The sequence below is a fragment of the Salvelinus namaycush genome, chromosome 4 (genome assembly GCF_016432855.1).
Source record: "Salvelinus namaycush isolate Seneca chromosome 4, SaNama_1.0, whole genome shotgun sequence".
NCBI classification, from domain to species: domain Eukaryota; kingdom Metazoa; phylum Chordata; class Actinopteri; order Salmoniformes; family Salmonidae; genus Salvelinus; species Salvelinus namaycush.
The window spans coordinates 45,867,150-45,886,218 of NC_052310.1; the positions used below are offsets into that span (position 1 = coordinate 45,867,150).

Genomic DNA, 19,069 nt, shown 5'->3' on the forward strand with positions numbered 1-19,069 from the left:
ATACACAAACAACAGCTATCGAATTTTTCTGTGAATAAGCACAACAAAAAGAAGGAACAATAGCCACAAAAAAAGCCTAGTCTGTTGAACAAGTCACTTTTCCAGTCTGTGGATTCCACACCGACTAAGTAGAGTACTTTGAGAATTGTTCACATCGCTGCAACCCAGGACGGATTGAAAAGGGAGGCGAGACCTGTGGACCTGGTTTTCCCCTTGCAAGGCTCAGACGGCATTTACGACTTATCCCGTAAACCCTCAAGGATAACACGTTTGGACGTTTATTTACCGAATTTCACAGGAGGCTCTTTGCACGTATATTGTTCTAAATGTTTGGGATTCAGGAAACTATATCGCGGGGTGGGACAACGATGAAGGAGGAACCGCTGGGTGGGCTGAATTCTGTCCGCTCATGGATGCACACAGCTGGGGTGGTGGATGCGAACACAGCCGCCCAAAGGTACGCATGCCAAATCATCTGATTTTCTCACGCATTTCTCATATCGACCCTCAATCCCCTCAATACTCTGTATCAATTACGGTCTCCCAATGTCCCCCTTCGGCTCTCCCCTCTTTCATTACATCAGATTACCCTTATTGTGACAAATCAAGAAATCTCTCGTACTCAAACGTGCTTCCACATCTCCACTGTTTTCATTAGCTCCATCATTTGTCTCCCGTGTCTGATACTTAACCGAGATGGTCTCTTGTTTTCTCCCTGCAGTGGTGTTGGCTTGGCACGGGCACATTATGAAAAGCAGCCACCTTCCAACCTCAGAAAATCCAATTTTTTCCATTTCGTCCTGGCACTGTATGACAGACAGGGTCAACCCGTGGAGATCGAAAGGACAGCTTATGTGGACTTTGTGGAGAAAGATAAAGTAAGCGCTTCATGAGAATATCGTTTATTGAATTTCATAATCTTTACTTTGAAATGAACTTGACGTACTTAGAGATGGCTGTGGGTCAATAAAGCAGGTCACGTGCAATATCGATTTTTAACCCCATTCGTCGATGACAGGAGCGTAAGTCTTATTTTTGACAAATTATAAATTTAAAATGATGAAATATCAGCTAGATAGATAGATAGATTGATAGATAGATAGATATAGATAGATAGATAGATAGATAGATAGATAGATAGATAGATAGATAGATAGATAGATAGATAGATAGATAGATAGATAGATAGATAGATAGATAGATAGATAGATAGATAGATGCTTTATTTTCAGCTGACCATCATCTCAATGTTGATTATTTTCAGGAACCAAACAGTGAAAAAACTAACAATGGGATACACTACAAACTACAATTGTTGTACAGCAATGGTGAGTGAAACAATTATTTAGAAAAATGCAATATTACCCAAAAGATAAAGCCTATAAATAATAGTAATAATAATAATAATGATGATGATGGTGATGATTATGATGATGATTATTATTATTGTCATCATCATCACCATCATCGTTATCATCATTATTATCATTTACAATTCATTTATTTTCTAAATCATTGTTTAAATGTCCAGGTAAAATTATTTATGATGCAGATTATAGATGTATAAATGTTCTGAGTAAAAAAAAAAAACCCATCTATATATATATATATATATATATATATATATATATATATATATATATATATATATACTTTATATTAATGATTTTTTTATTTTATCATCAGCATTCATGTACATCTCACACAGCCCTACATCTTTTCCTAAGCTTGTCATATTTCTTCCCCAGGCGTCAGAACAGAACAGGATCTTTTCATACGGTTAATCGATTCCATGACGAAGCAGGTAAACTACCTTTACTCTTATATTCATACAGCTTGCTTACACTAGAGACATTGCTTCTATACATCACCTGCATGGTGCAAATCTCCACAACCTGTGCAATTCATCACACATGCATAATATAACTTATGAGATGGGTTTTCTTTATGCAATCATGCATTGACTGAATTGGCTTTATATATAGATTGCGTGTTGGCCTATATCCTGTTTTTGCGCGACTCATAAGTAAAATTAATCCACCACCAAGTTACCATTAATTTAGCTTACAATTGTGTACCTATACAATATAAATTATGATTGTTGGTTTGTAATGTCGTTACTTTCTGCCGATAATGATATAATGCATTTTTTTGCCTATTTATTTTTACATATAAGATATGATAGGCTATTGTAAAATAAAGTGGGCCTGGGCTATTTTATTGATATGGAGTTACAAGTAGTCGTGTTGTCTTGTTGAGTCCCTTATTCTAATCTGTCATTTTTAGGCATGTTGCTAAACTTGACCCATGGCCCATATTAAACATATCTAATGTTTGGGAAGAGTTTTTGAAAAAGCTCACGTAGCTGAAACACTTTCACTCGTAGAACAATTCACGAAATTAAACCCAAAATCTCATCATATGATGTTAACTAGGGAAAAAATAAAAAGTTATTATTTTAGACTTTTCCACCATGGTGGTTGTTATTACTACTAATTTACCGAGGGTTACAGCAGATCCATTTAAATAGAGCCGTTAAAGCTTCCACCACTCCGAGGGAAAATTCCTCTGCGAATGATCCGAGTCAATGACGCAGAACAAGCAGTTTATGGATTTCTCTGTTTCTGCAGCTGCAAATATCGACATAAATCAAACCAGTATATATAATCGCCCGGTGCTCATCAAACAAAAACAAAGCCGTCAAAAAGTCAAGTGGCGTTCCATCCCAGAAAGAATAGGACGTCAACATTTCGGAGTGTAATTGTGTATTTTTTTACTCCTTATCATAGGCCACACATTCAAACTGTCTTCAATTGAATATAGAAGTGCTATAGGCCTACTGAAAACAAGGCAAGTTACAGTGCCGTATAACATGCGTCTTTGCGCTAGGTAGGCTAGTTCAATAAAGGGAAGCAAAGCGACTCGTCAGAATAGAGGGAGGGAGGAACCGAGGGAGGGAGAGCGGCACAACTGATAGCTGCACACCATCTGTTTCAGCCAATGCTCAAAAATTACTCAACCGCACCGCCAGACACCGCTTTTTATCCACAGAAAGATCATTGTTAGCAGCTCAAAAATAAACAACAGATTGCCCATTAACACTTTCCCCCAAATATCTGCAGATTATAACCATATTGATGACACGTCATTGGATCGTCCCTTATGAAAAACTCCCTCTAAAAAGTATTCTTAATATAATGTTATAACAAAAAAATATATACGTGGTTATATTATACATATTATACTTATACTTATTATTATTACCATCATCATCATTATCACCATCATCATCATCTGTTATTATCATTGGACCAACATTGTTACATGTTATTAATTTCGTAGGTTTAGGCCTACATCATGACACTTATTGAAAATGTATCACAGTGTTAGTTTTGCAGCAGTGACGACAATATTGATTTTTCACCAATAACAACAGTAGTTTCGCTGTTTTTTGGAGGCACTTGTTTTGGACTATTCGGTTTTAAATGCCGTTTATATTTAGGCTACTGTAAAGATGATTATATACAGTTGCTCATTATATGTATTTAATGTAGCCTACATATTTGTGTCTTTATTTTTTCCAAAGGCGATTATATATGAGGGTCAAGACAAAAACCCTGAAATGTGCAGAGTTCTTCTTACGCACGAAATTATGTGCAGGTAAGTTTATTTTCTCTCCACAAACTCATCGTTGTTAAAGAAGTATACAGTACATTTCTATATTTTCTCCCCACACTTGTTTATCATATTGGCATACACGGAGAAGGCCTACAAGTAGTGGAATACAAACAGACTGGTACCCATGATAGTTGTAGCCTACAGGGTCTCTTGTTGAATATATTAATATTAGTCTGATGCCAGTGAGTCTGCGCCTCAAAACATGGAGTCAGGCCTTGGTTGATCCCACCTGTCATTGGTGATCAGCGAACTTTTTTGCGTCATTTAACGAGGTAAATCTCAAGCTCTCATGTTTTGCTGCTATTCAGTGGTGTCGTTGATACTAAAAGGAACAACGTTTTATGTTGTTTATTGTTGCGCTCATTGTGAGAATTGAATTCGGATACTGTCGGTTAACCTTTCTTTTGTTGTACTGTCGCATTGTTCAAGTTGTTTGAGAGCAAGTGCATTAACCTAGAACTGAGCATGATTTGCCTTTTTAATAAGTCTACATAAACTCATAACTCATACAAAATTGTTTACATGCATCCATCACTTATTTGTGACACAGGGTTTGTCCATATATCATTAAATCGAATATGGTGATATTTGACATTGATTATATATCATGAAGAGAATGATGTGCAAGACTAGCATATACTCTATTTGAGTATAAACTGTGCAGTTTTATTAGTTAGGCTGTATCAATATGTTGAAAATTAAGTGTAAATGAATAAACAAAGCCTTATTTTTTGCCATACTAAGATTATTTATTGACATATCATAAATAAGCACCAAAATTGCACAGTCTTGAACGATCTAGTCATTAAAGGCACAACATGTAGAAGAGGTCTCCCTAAATATTGTCCAAATCTAACATGGAATATGGTGCTTTCTAGAGGTCATTTTTACTGTCAATGTCAAAGAGAAATTGCATTCTGTAGAGGCATAAGAAGACTAACCTACTCACTGAGTGAAAGCTATAATCATTCAAGAAGGCATGAGGTAATGAGTATCCTAAGCCTACTCCATGAGAGTATTCTTCTGTCCTCTTTTGCTCTGGTAAAGCATTAAGTATATTTTTGCACTTTTACGCAGTATTATTGTAAAATCCACTCAAACTATCTCTTGTCTGCATGTTGTGAAAAATGCTTTGTCTTTCTTTCCTTGCCATATGGCATCAAATATCATTTAGACCTGCAGCCATTATACAAATATACATTTTAATTTCAAATGGGAAGCAGCAGTATAGTTGTGTTTAATTTCAGTTTGAATTAAAGCTCCAATCAAAGAACTGGAGGTTTAGTGTAGGTTTAGAGAAAAGATGGTGGAAACGTGATGAAGGATAGATTAGTGCTTTTGAGGCCGTAATTGATAAATGCCCCGCAGAAATATTGGTTTGAGGGTGGCCTCTTGCATCTCCCCCAGAAATAGCAGCCTGGCAATTAGAGGTAAACAAAAGCTGAAGCTGTGAAAAGTGACTCCCCTGCCTCCTGGCCCAATCCCCCCTCCCCTCCCTTCTACTTCCCTCCTCTCAAGCACTAAGGCAAACACTTCACCACAACATGTTGTTATTCTATCAGCATCCATGAAAGGATAGATTTAGTGTATGTTATTTCTCTATTCATTTTTGTTTCCAAATTGAACACAATGACGTTTTGCCTTAGAAAGCAATATGCATTTTTAAGGGTCTAATGATCACTCTAACCAGTAACAGCCACTGTTGTGATCTCAAACGCTCTTTCTTCCCCTAGCCGGTGTTGTGACAAGAAGAGCTGCGGCAACAGGAACGAGACTCCGTCAGACCCTGTGATCATCGACAGGTAGGCTCTGCTCCATGTCTCCTCCATGCTGCTGTGATTGTGACCTGTGTTAGATTCAGCCTTATGCTCTGTTGGGAAGTGAGTGAGAACTCCGCAGTGTTGGGGTGCCCAGGTGGGTTGACTCCAACCTTCTGGTCCACTCTGTGGGAACTGTGGCTGATTGTCCTGTAAGCAGGTGAGGGGGGGGGGGGGGGTCTTTCCCAGGTACCTGTGCTCAGAGGGGCAGTCACCACCTGGAGAGGGGTGTTCAATCACAGGTGCATTGGGTGGGGTATTCATCTAATTATCTAAGGGGTTTATCATGATATTTGTCTCTCATTTTCTCTTTGTCTATCGAAGTGGTCGTTATCTAGTTTTTACTATTCTCTAAGGTTTGGCAATGCTAAGCTTGTGTGTAAAGGTGGTTAGGGCTCTGTTGTGATAAGAGTTTGTGCCAGGGATTTTGCTTTGAACCTTTAGGTTACGGTATGTCACATAGATTACAGGATTTGGATATTCAGAGAACATTAACTGCATATTGGCTATTACATTCCTTCCACACAGTATAACTGTTATTCAGACTCCTCTATCTCACGGCTGAAAAATGAATGTGGGTGCGTTTGTGCGTGCCCACGAGTGTGTAGGAGGGAATATCTTCACCATAGAGCCTAACTAACTCTCACAATGGCGTGGGGAGAGACAGCAATGCTAATGTTTGACTAGCCAGAATCACTGTTTACTTAGTGGAGAATGCCTGGTATCTGACAGAGGGGACAACTCTCTTATTAGTAATCAAATAGGGCTGAACAGTTGTTGCCGCCACTCCAGCAGCTTCTCATGCATCAGGAAGTAGGGGCTGCCATGGATGCCTGCCTGGCTGGATTACCACAGCTACTGCTTCTCTAGATGCCTCTCTCTCTCTCTCTGGTGAGCTGGTGTTCCTCTATTATGTAGGACTGGATGTAACATTATGTTATGGGTATTATGTATGTGATTTAAATTGAGCAGCCCAAGGAAACACTTTATAATTCAAATGTATATATAAAGGGCTCTCATTATGCCTTTCATGAAGTTGATTATCTCATTTATTAGACTAGTGTAGTTTTTGGATACAGTGTTCACACAGAAACAAAGTATGAGAGATAAACATCTCACTGATTTCTGCTGGTTAAGTTTGATTTGTATTGCCTCACCGCCTTCATTGAGTTAAGTTTCACACTCTATTGTTCCTCAATCTGTGGGACAAAACTGGGAACATAAGTACAATAGCCAAAATGAATGCAAGCAGAAAAAAAGAGAAGCGGATGGATATTGTAAGCTCAACCAGCTCTGAAAAAAGGCTCAGATTTTTATTGTGACGGGAGTGAATGGGAGTAGAGTATCGTTTTCCTCGCACAATGAGCAGGTCTGTTGAATCACAAAAGCATATGTTCCTCATTAGGCCCTCCCATTGTCTCCATGTCGTAACTATGAGCAGATCAGTTCACCCTCACAGTCCCACACTACTTCCCATTGACTTCCCACTGACTAGAGGGGGTTGCAGCAAGGCTAGTTGTGGAGTTTCGGGGTTAACACAAAATCACTGACGTTTACTGTACTGCATACACATGTCACCTAGTTTACCATCCTGATACAGTAATTTTCAGTGAACATATGGGTGAGATTTTGTGAAGCCTCAATATGTTACATACTCTTTTGTTACTTCTCTCTGTTTCTCATGCAAATTGTGAGTGGCACCTGTGCTGCAGTTGCTTCTGGCTAAAAGTGATTATTTTAAATTGAAGAGAGCTGAGAGTTGACTGTGTGAAAAAAAGACTGATTGTTGAATCAGTCATGTCTTAGATAGCTGCCTACATTACAGTATAAAACATCTTCAGCTCTGCCACATTTCCTAGAGAAAGAGTAGCATAGCCCAACCTTTAAGAAACAGATTTGGAGTGAATCATTGATGGCATTTCCTCGCTGTAACATTTTCCCAGATGGTACAAGAGGAAAGCATACACAGCTAGCTGGCATCTATCAAGACATTAACTGGCGTTCCCATGGATCTGGCATATCCGACTGAGTTTGGGAAACCTATCATTCCAAATGTGTCCAATTTTCCTGTAGTCAAGCCAGACATCTGTTTACCCTACTTTCTCTCTGAGTTTGATGCAGATTTTCAGGAATTTTTTGAAGGGAAAGAATTCTTTAAAAAAAAGTTTGTTAGATACAGTATAAGCCTAACAGCTGTCACAGAGTTTCAGGGCTGGAGGAGCTTTAAATATTTCACAAGTGACTTTTGATGTCATTACATTATTCATATTGTTTTCTGGTGATAGAAAGGGACTATTTTATGTGTGTTTGTGTGTGTTTGTGTGTGTCTGTCTGTCTGTGTGTGTGTGTGTGTGTGTGTGTGTGTGTGTGTGTGTGTGTGTGTGTGTGTGTGTGTGTGTGTGTGTGTGTGTGTGTGTGTGTGTGTGTGTGTGTGTGTGTGTGTGTGTGTGTGTGTGTCTGCATGTGTGTGAGCTTGTGTGTGTGAAGGGACATTCTGTACTGCTGGGGAAAGGCTGACCCTATCTTCTGTGGTGATTGTAAAATTAAAGTCTATTACAGATGTAGGATATTCATTTGAGAAAGTTTGCTACAGCAGGAAAATATTCATGCAGCAACAGGAAATTTGAATTATTATGTGGATTATAATTAATTTACATTTTTGTATAGATTGTCACATTTTTCCTAAGGGAAATCAAGTCTGAAACATCAGAAGCCTTTTTAAACCTAAAATACACTAAACCTTTTACATTTCCTGCATTGCAGGAAAGTTCTCCTGCATCAGGGTGATCAAGTTAAGATCCTACATCTGTATGTTCTGTCAGTCTTTGCATACATACACACATAACAATGAGGGTTCCTCAAGGATTTTTTGGGGAAGGTGAGGGTTCAACCATACCGACCCAAAGAACCCATTGAGCCCTTCAATTGTTCTTTGCCGTTCAAACAATTGTTATTTCTTCTTAAATGGTTCTTTCCTCTTGATAATTAAAATGTAGGGTTGGTGGCTCATTCAAATATTTTGGGGTGTGGTTTGTGCACAACTCTTTTTGTGTTGACTAAGTGGTTGACTAAGTCAGTAGTTCTCAGTTCTCACCCCCAGCCATTCCAGAGCTAGCACACCTGATTCAACTTGTTGAATGAACCAGAATAAAAAAACCTGTATGGATCTACAAAGAACCTTTGAGAAAGGTTCTTTATAGAACATATAAAGCTTCTTTATAGAACCATCCATAATGGTTCTATAAAGAATCATAAAAATAGATCTGTATAGATCCCAAAAGGGTTGCAACAATAACCAGGAAAGTTTTGTTAATGGTTCTTTATAGAACCTTAGGAAAAGGTTCCATATGGCACCAAAAAGGGTTCTGCTTTGGTTATAAGCCAAATAACCCTTATTTGGCACTATATAGATCTATTTGTTTTTAGTGTGTATTTTTTGCTCTTCTAATCAGGAATGTTGGAAACTATGTTGGCTCTTGCAGAAACAAAAAGACTGATTGAATTTGGTCGGTAATTGTATCACTATTGCTATGACTACAGTACTTCACAGTTGGTTTTAATCATATCTTCCCATTATGAAGTCATTGTTGAAAGGGATGTCACATCTGTAAGCTAGTGGTGCCTTAAAGTTAGTGGGGGCCTGGGTATATACAGGCAGTAATTTGAGTCTCTAGAGTTATAGTGATGAGGTGCCCAATATCTGATTAGGTGGTTTCCCCATTTACAGTATGTGTAGGGCAGTGTACGCCAAACATAATTCAATTTGTGATGACTCTTCCGCCCTGGTATCTATCTTCACTCTCCTGAATATTGATTTTTGTCTTCTCCTGTGTGAAAGATTAGATACATGGTCCAGGCTTACACATTCATTTTGTAATACAAAATAAGAACATCCTGTTGGAAAAAAAGAAAGAAAGCGACTCATTCTGGCTGCCAAAGTAAAAAGGTTGCTTGTATCACAGAGGAGATGCAGCAGATTAGGTGAGGATAGCACAGGAGGGAATGTGTTTTCAGAGCTCACGCTGCCCATACATGCATTTTGAATCTAATGTATGTTCACATGGCTTAACATCCATGTCAATGTACCCTCCCATTCAGAAAGGAGGACCGTGGACCAGACCAAAAGATGTCAGCTCCGCTTATTCCAGCTTTAACCGCGTTCCCTTTCACTTCCTGTCACAAAGGTCAAAGAGCTTTGACCTCTGGAGGCCGCCCAGCTACTGAATAATTCATAACATTGACTTGTTTTTTCCTTTAGATTTTTTTTTCAGTCATCAGCACACATGGCTGTGCTGTGGGAGGGTTTTTATTAATTTAGCTCATTTATAAAGGCCTCTCCGCACCTGTTCATGTGTTAATGCAATTCAGTTTTTGGCCTAATGCAAATTTTGCTTAGCTTTTCGTTATGTTGCTCATTAGTGTGCCGTATTTTCTAAATGACTGTGCGTTATCGTTCATTTGCGGAACATCTACTAGGTCATATCCCAGAGTGCACTGGCTTGTTGTCTGAGATGTTTGTCAGCAACAAAATAACTTTGCGTTGGACCACATATGGTTTCTCTTCCCTCTACGCAACAAATACATTGGTGTGGTGGTGTGTTCCCATCTGGTTTTTGAAAAAGTGTGATTAACTCCCAAGCTGAACAAATGCCAGTATTTATAAGGTCAGCTTTTTTGCGTTGGAAATGCTATGTAAATGAGAATCAGCGAAAAGGGGACATTAAGCAACATTTAATTAATTGTCTCCTTTAATGTCATTTAAAGCCCTGGATTGTCAAAAAGGATTTCAGAGACCATTTTAATTACACACAGAAAAAATAAGTGTGTTTTCATAGGCAGTGTTTTGATAACCTGTGAAGAGAGTTCTGGTTTATTAACTACCTACTGTAAATTACATGTTTTCACAAAGGTAATAAAATGGCACTGTATATGTCGTGTAATTCACCATCCACCCACACGTGAGAATGAAGCGATGCAGAGGTCAGAGCACTGCACAGGTTGTGCTGTTTGTATTTTTATTTGAACCTTTATTTAACTAGGCAAATCAGTTAAGAACAAATTCTTATTTACAATGACGGCCTACCCGGCAAAACCCGGTCGACGCTTGGACAATTGTGCCCTATGAGACTCCCAATCACGGCCGGATGTGATACAGCCTCGATTCAAACCAGGGACTGTAGTGCCGCCTCTGGCACTAAGATGCAATGCCTTAGACCACCGCACCACTCGGGAGCTCTAATCCTGGAGGTGTAGCTCATGGATTCTTGCATCATACAGTACAGAAATTGTATTTGGCTCATGGATGGTGAGCATACAGTTTTGAAGTACTATAGTGCAGTCGATTAAAGTTGCTGCCTTTAGGGAAAAACATGCACGCACACGCACACACACACACACACGCACGCAAGCACAAACGCACACATGCATGAACGCATGCAACCACCCATACATATACGCATGTACACACACATCCACATCCACAAACACTTTAACTTTTCATGTTCATGCCTCAATAATATTATTTCCTTCTTCGCGTTTTATTTACGGCTCTTTTCAATGTAATTCATATGACAGATGTGAGTTTTTGACACCCTGTGAGAAAGGAGAGAAGAAACTGGCCACCCCTGACTGGACTAGAGTGATGTTTGAGTGAAACCTGTCTCCTTTTGAGCCAGAGTAGGAAGAGCAGGAAGTGTTGAGAGCGAAAGCTGTACTTGGCAGCTCTCTGTTGGCTTGCACTTGGTGAAAAATGAAACCCAGACCCTCTCTGCAGCCTTGGAGCCAGAAACTCCTTCCCACTGTGGATTGGGTAATACTGTTCACTAAGCAAAACATTACCTCAAATTATTCTGCTCTGTTTCTTATTCCCTCCTCCCTCATGTTGGTTTTATCGCAGTTTGTAAATGTCAAGACACTTACAAAGACGCACAGTATAAATTATATTTTCCAAATTATGCTCTCATGTTTGGGTTCACATGAGTGGCGTCTGAAGGTAACGTGGTGCCTGGTGTTCCCGCGGGAGACCCACCTCACTGGGATAGGATTCCCCAGGGGCATCAGCTAATGGCAAGACTTGACAACAGCACAGAAGACGGGGGTGTTGTGTTTTACTAGTGCTGAGCAGGGGTGATGACTTTAACATGTGTGCAGAGAGAGAAGGAGGTGTGTATGTGTGTGTGTGTTAGAGAGAGAGAGAGCGAGAGAGAGAGAGAGAGAGAGAGAGAGAGAGAGAGGTGTGCTGTACAAGAAACTAGTCTGGACCAACAGAGCGACGGATTCGGCTCCAGCTTGACGGCAGTGAAAGACGAAACATGGTTCCACATGTGTTGAGAAAGAGCAGTCCATCTGTCCGCAGAGACAACCTCTCCCCCCTTTCCACCCCTACGTCTCTCTCCCTCTCCTCTCCCTTTCTCTTCCCTCATTCTACTCCCCTGGTTCGCTGTGCTGACAGAAACAAGGCCAGAGCTGGTGTGATGGAATGAAGGCTGGACAAAGCGCAACACTGGCCCTCATACACACACACACGCACGCACGCACACACACACACTCACACACACACACACATGCGCGCGCACACACACGCGCGCGCGCACACACTCACACACACATTTTAGTTGTAAAATTAGTGATCTTTTTATATAACAATTTTGATTGTTTGTGTTTCTCTGCTTCGATTAAGTTCCATTGTCTCCTATTACACCCAATAACTCTGTGGAATATCATGGTAATGCTCTACATTAAGCTGCCCTAAAATACCATTACAATCAAACATAATACCTGAAAAGTAATTATAGCGATGAATTCATTTGAAATGAATTTCCATGAAGCACAAGTGTAACACAGTACACAATGAAAATAGTACATTATTGAAAACTAAATCTAACCTAAATAAAACATGTCGCTCTATCTCAAATATTTAACAGCTCTCCTTCATAATTAAACTCTGTAGCTGTTTAGAAGTCTTTGTTTGGTTTCTTAAAGATTTAATGGTGAAAAAGTTTTTTCAAACATCCTCGCATCCTATGAATCGCATTTAGATCGGCCAGCACACTGTTTTTACGTGCTTTTCTTCCTTTTGAAAAAGGGTCTCCTTTCTTTCTTTCTTTCTTTCTTTCTTTCTTTCTTTCTTTCTTTCTTTCTTTCTTTCTTTCTTTCTTTCTTTCTTTCTTTCTTTCTTTCTTTCTTTCTTTCTTTCTTTCTTTCTTTTGGCATGTTCTCACTCCCATTCAATCCTTATTGGGTTCCCCCTAATTGTCAAACAAACTGTTGGGTCAACCTCAGTCGTATCTGGCCCTAAAACAGCACATTAGGCCCTGGTGAGGGATATACTTTATGTGGTATTTCATCGGAGACGGAGTAATGCTGGGGTTTTATGGTTAAGTACCAGTTCACGCCCATGCCATTTGTTCCGCATTAGGCTGGAGGTTTTGTAAATCCGATCAATATGTTCACCGTGATGTGATTCCTTGCCAGGATCTCCCGAGTCGTTCTTTCCTCCAGTACTTTTGTTATGGGATCGGTTGTCGATGCACACTCACGCCACTACCCCCCTCCCTTTCCTCCATCCATCCCTCCCTCCCTCCATCTCCACCTCAATCTATTTCCATTTTCTGAATGTAGCAATTTGTAGTGTGACATGGCTGAGATTAAGATGGGAAGCAGTCGGAGGAGGATTGCATCGGACATGGTCCTGCTCCCATGGCGTGGGGTCACAGGACAAAGATGGGGAATTGTGGGATGGGGTCATCAGTTACTTCAAGGAAACGAGCAGGTCTTCTGGCCGCTCCGATGGCCCCAAGGGTTGCCTGGGATGGATCTGAGGGAAAAGCCCCAGAGAAAGAGTCCTGAACCAGTGTCATTTATTAAAAGTGACAAGTTATTTCTAAGTATAGCTCCGTTTTTTGTTTCTTTAAGATGCTGTCATTTGGAACAGTGCCCCGCTGTCCACGAATCACATAGATATGATACATGTAGGGATGACCCCCTCTTTTTACATATCTTCGATTCAGTCTGGGAACATTTGTATTCTGTTTTATGGAGCTATTTTTTATTGTTTGAAATAAAACAATACAGGAATTATTTGACCATAACTATGAAAATATTTCAATATGCGTTCAACAGTTTGCTACAAAATATTTATATTTTAAAATGAAAACCACCTTATTGTATGTATCTGATGTTGTTCTCATCATATAATCGCTCCCAGAAGTCTTAGCAAACAGAACCATGTTGCATTTAAAACAAACGCCTCAACATCTATTTTGGTGGCATAGTCAGATTCTCATTATTTTAATATTTATGTAAACCGTAACATTAGATTGTTCTAACCAATACTATTGTATTCTAATATGAGCCCCCTTTCCATTGTGGATTGGTGGGGTCTTCTTGACCCCTCCGCCTTTATAACCTGCCCCAACTGTGTTAATGATATATGACAGAAATGTCCTTGTGCTGATTCAGTGGCAAGAAAGGTCCTGGCTAGTCTATATCAATTCATCTGACTTATGTTCCTATGTCTTAAATTACCACTTTATGGAAACCTGTTGCTCGCTCCTCTTGCCAAATGAAATCAGATCTCCTCTACGGCCCGGTGTGATATTGATCCATATTCAACACCCAGGCTGCCGATTGATCGCTATTGATTTACAATAAAAACACTCCTCTGCTTGTTCAGCACCACGTTCAATACGGTTGAAGAAAAAACAGATTTTGTCTTTACCATGCAGGGACCAGAGCCATATAAACATGTGAGGAGCTTTTTCGTTCCAAGAAAGGAAAAATTGTTCTTGGTCTGAAACCACGACAAAATGGTTAGTGTACACCATTGTGCTGCAATAGATTAATGATCTACTCAAGTCATGTGAAACAAACTAATAGAAATGGTTAAATGGGATGCCACTTCTATTAGGAGTCATTTATTGAGGAATGCCTGCCCTGTTTCTGAATTTCTACATTGCAGTGGGGAGGTATACCTGCCATGTACAGCTTGATTTCTGCACGTTAACACAATAAGACTTCCTGTGGCTTGATATGAATAGGCCTCTCTCTCGTTATCCCACCCTCACACACAGACATGCTCTCTCCCTCCCACACCCTCACTATTAGAGCCCAGAGTATAGAGCAGCCCTAGCAGCGCCAGATCCTGGTATTACCGCGTCATGTCTTAGTCCTAATCTTTCTGACTTCCTCTCCCCCAGACCCTCTGTAAAATAACTGTTCCCACCCAGCTATTTCGAGTCCTGTTGCCGGCCTACGGACATCTGAAAGAAATGATCCCCAATCTCGGACATCCAGGAGTTTACAGTTATATAATGATAGTGAAAACCACATGAGGGAGCGCACATTTTTGGGATGCCTCCCCATCTGTTCGGAGCTATACTGAGGCCAGACCAACAAGACAGCACGGCACCTTTTACCAGCCCTGGTCCAGCCAGTCTGGAACTCATTACATTGTGTTATAAAGCAAATCCAATAGAGCTCCGTCCTCAGTGATTGTGGCACCATCTCTACCCTGGTTGTCCCTGTGTAAGTGCTGGTTGTTTGTTTGTCCTGGAGAGGCTGACGTAGGGCTATGCAGGGACCGGGCCAGCCAGGTCGGAGGCGACGCTAAACCTGAGCTGCCTGGCATTGCTCTGCTCCTTCACCGCTGGCCTTGTTTGGACTGCAGCTCCAGTTTGCTTTCTTAGAGGGAAGCTGAGCCCTCATAATAACGGGCCCTTCCCTCGGGTGGGAAGCTTTGCATAGACAAGGGAGTGATGACATAGCCCGAGAGGCCTTGCCAGTACACCCTTGTGCTCTTAGCATATTTATTTTCTCTGCTCATTGTATGGTTTAAATCACATCGTATTATGTTCGGCCCCTATGCACCATCACGCTGATGTGCTGAGGTTTATGCTATAGACCTGTGGGCTTTGTTTTCACAAATTATTCTGGGGATTACTGACTGGCTGACCCGATTGTAATCTTTATTAGTCTGTTAACCGTATCCTCTGCTTTTGGGGCCTTCATAACTGACCTGATAAACCTTGACCATTTTCAGAGGATCCTTGCAAGATCTAAACCTATTCAATATAAGAACAAGTGTTAATTTGTATACATTCAGTGCTTCTCAAATCACTCCCACTCTCAAGAAAATATTTGGACAGTTTGAGAACTCCCTATTGTTTTCCCTATGGTTTCAGACTAACGAGAATGTTTTATTCAATGCCACTGTTGTGTTTTGTTATTGAAATGGCTTGTCGATTCGAATAGAGTCAACCTGGTCTGACAATACAATCTCATTGTATCCAGTGGAGAGTGAAAGCCATCTCAGCAGCGTAGCTTCACCAGAACACAGTGAGATTGGAGTAGGGGGGCAGAGTGAGTGGCTCCTCCAGATGGAGATCCAGGATAACAGAGAATGTCCGGGCCCTTTTCCAGAGATTCCATAATAGGAATCTACCATGGCTCATCTATTAAGTTGTGCACACCACGAGGAATGAGGAGAGAGAGAGAGATGGGGAAGAGGAGATTGTTTAGACTGAGATGGACAACACACATGGCTTCACCTTTCTTGTGCAACTGTCAAATCGAGACTATCCAGAAGTCTCAGGTTATGTGGTCTACGACAGTCAAAGAACTGCCTCGCTAGTGGGGAACTTTTATTCAGTCACAGAGGCGCATGACAAGATTTGTTTTTGTTTTCTGTTGGGAATGGGAAAGTACGACATGCAGGTCAGGAAGGTCAGCGTTGGGGTTAAGAGGTCGCAACCTTTTTGGTACCTGAGCAACCTCAAATGGCTAAGCCATTTCTCAGACTCCTCAAAAACGGGGTTGAAAGCAGTGTGTGTGTGTGTGTGTGTGTGTGTGTGTGTGTGTGTGTGTGTGTGTGTGTGTGTGTGTGTGTGTGTGTGTGTGTGTGTGTGTGTGTGTGTGTGTGTGTGTGTGTGTGTGTGTGTGTGTTTGAGGAGATTGAAGGGTAGGTTCTCCAGTGATCTATCAGCAACAGAAGCACATAGGATGGAAGCTACTGCAACTTAACAGCGTAAGACAGATTGGCAGGACTTTCTCAGTTAAGACACATAACGCTGGAGAAGGAGTCAGAAAGACTGAGTACAGTGGATGTTGAACTTTGACCTCTCATTCAAATTAAGAGTATGTAGAACAACTGTATACTCTACCAATTGAAATGATTTTTTATAACCAAAGTGTTCCTTCTTCTCATACTTAAAAATTGCCAATCATTTTCTACGGTGTCAGTTCTAACCGAGCACCACGTAGTCCCCTAATATCTCTGAAGCTGCGTTTTTCTCGAAGATAGTCTATTTGTGTACAGATTGGCCTGTCACTTTGTAAAATAACATTCATGATTTTTTATTGTTGCTCTGCCATCACCCTTTCCTCCTCTCTACAAAGTGGCTTTTGTCGTTTGAGGGAAGTAAACTTCATCAGGTCGACACCGAGGTGTGCTTCACATGTCACTCAGTGGAGCTCTCCCCTAATGAAATGCTGCATACAGATTTTTGCCTGCGGGCTCAAGGGGATAAGACTGTGGAAACAGAATGAAAAGAGCTCCTTTCTGCACACACATGCGCGCACGCACACACACACACTTGCTCGAGTGCATCCATGTGAAGAGATCCAAATCTGCAATTTATTCAAATATTGATATTTCTACTTGTCAGGAGAAAGGTGCCTTGAAATTTCCTCTGAGTACTCCTGTCAGAAAAATAGCGAGAAATATGTCAGATCATTCATAAATAGAGTTCAGCCCTGTGAAGTCAGTAGGGAACAGCAAAAATATATATGATTGTCAATGAAGAATAGAAGCAATATTACAGAGACTAGCGCTTAGTCTTCCATCATGTCAAGCAAGCAGCCCTTGCTGGCCCGTAGTGTAAACTTGTATATCAGTGTGTGTTTGTGTGTGTATGTGTATAATGTCTTTGTATGTGTACATGTGTATGTATATTTATCGAAATGTGAATGAGTGTGTGCAGGCCATGTTGTGACTCCTGCTTCTATCGGTTTGTTGACTTTTTCCACCGAGACGCACCATTTCCCATCCTACAGCAGCCAATGAGAGCGTGGCCCTTCTGGAGAGGTCCGTAACCGGACACTGCCCTCCATGTGGTTTGAATTAGGGCCCCTGAAGCTGTGAAGGACACCTCAAATGATGTGAGGCACTCACACACAAATTCCAATCTGCTGAACGGTGGAAGAAAAGTGCTCTCCGGGAATCCTCCGAGATATTTTGGCTCAGGCCGGAGCGATTAAAACAGGGCGGAAACCAATAACTCAAGGAATCATGACTAAATATCCCATGAAATCTGCCTCGCTCAGTCACACCCACATGCACGTCCAAATCAGCCCTCTCAGAATAGAGCTTTTCAAACTAAACCAGAGAAAAGTCTTGTTCTGTACTACCTTGGCTGAATGGAACTCTCAACACTTGGAGTAGATTAAACAGTCTTGTCTTTCGGCTAGCTACCTCAGACTTGACAGGCATAGGATTAAGATGATGCATAGGGCAGCGAGGCTCTATTGTGCCAAGGCGATACAGAAAAGGACCCAGTATCTCCGGTAGTCATGTGACGCTATAGTTCATAGCAGTTGACGAGGAGCGGTTTGGCACAGCTTGGGACCCATCTTGGTGGTGCAGATACCCATACTGAGGAGCCTATTTACAACTAGGCATCTGTGTGGCTGAAGAGCTATTTACCATATGCTGCTATATGGAACAATATGCTTCAACATTGCCAGCCATAGACTAGTGCTCATTTCCTAAAGCTCCATGCAGCATCAGATAGATGCAGTACAATCCAAAGTTTATAATAATGTTGGCATTTCTGTTGCTTAAGTAGAAAACACATCTTACTTTGTAATGACTCCACATAATGGCTGATGTTAAGGCTAGGACCATGGCAGCCAGTTGAGACATTGCCTGTCCATCTACCTGCATACCACATTTCATACAGTGTGTCCATAGTGGGGGCATGCTCAGACGTTTGGGCTGCAACACAGAACAGTGCTCTGCTGACAGGGTGAGGGTTAATGTTGTCACGGCCGTCAAAAGAAGTGGACCAAAGTGCAGCGTGGTGAGCGTACATTTTCCTTTTTATTTGAATAATTGTCACCAACAAAACAACAAACGAAAAAACAACCGTGAAGCTCACAGGGCTATAGTGCCACAAACAAAGTTAACTACCCACACTGAAAGGAGGGAAAAAGGGCTACCTAAGTATGATTCCCAATCAGAGACAACGATAGATAGCTGTCCCTGATTGAGAACCATACCCGGCCAAAACATAGAAATAAAGAAACATAGAAAACAAAACATAGAATGCCCACCCCAAATCACACCCTAACCAAACCAACTAGAGACATAAAAAGGCTCTCTAAGGTCAGGGCATGACAGTACCCCCCCCCCCCAAAGGTGCGGACTCCGGCCGCAAAACCTGAACCTATAGGGGAGGGTCTGGGTGGGCATCTATCCGCGGTGGCGGCTCAGGTGCGGGACGCAGAACCTCTGGCTCACCCCACTTTGGTGGCACCTCTGGTGCGGGGACCCTCGTCGCCGACCCCGGACTGGGCAT

General features: G+C 41.2%; 1 protein-coding gene across 6 annotated transcripts in view; it reads left to right on the forward strand.

The window, feature by feature from the left end:
- Positions 1–326: 326 nt before the first annotated feature.
- LOC120045636 (transcription factor COE3) overlaps positions 327–19,069 on the forward strand; it is a 71,621-nt gene continuing 52,878 nt past the window's right edge. For all 6 annotated transcript variants that reach the window (XM_038990546.1, XM_038990547.1, XM_038990549.1 and 3 more), the window contains exons 1-6: positions 327–457; positions 722–878; positions 1,265–1,328; positions 1,749–1,804; positions 3,587–3,660; positions 5,412–5,480. In XM_038990546.1, the coding sequence (XP_038846474.1) occupies positions 327–457; positions 722–878; positions 1,265–1,328; positions 1,749–1,804; positions 3,587–3,660; positions 5,412–5,480 (551 nt within the window). The remainder of the gene's footprint in view (positions 458–721; positions 879–1,264; positions 1,329–1,748; positions 1,805–3,586; positions 3,661–5,411; positions 5,481–19,069) is intronic.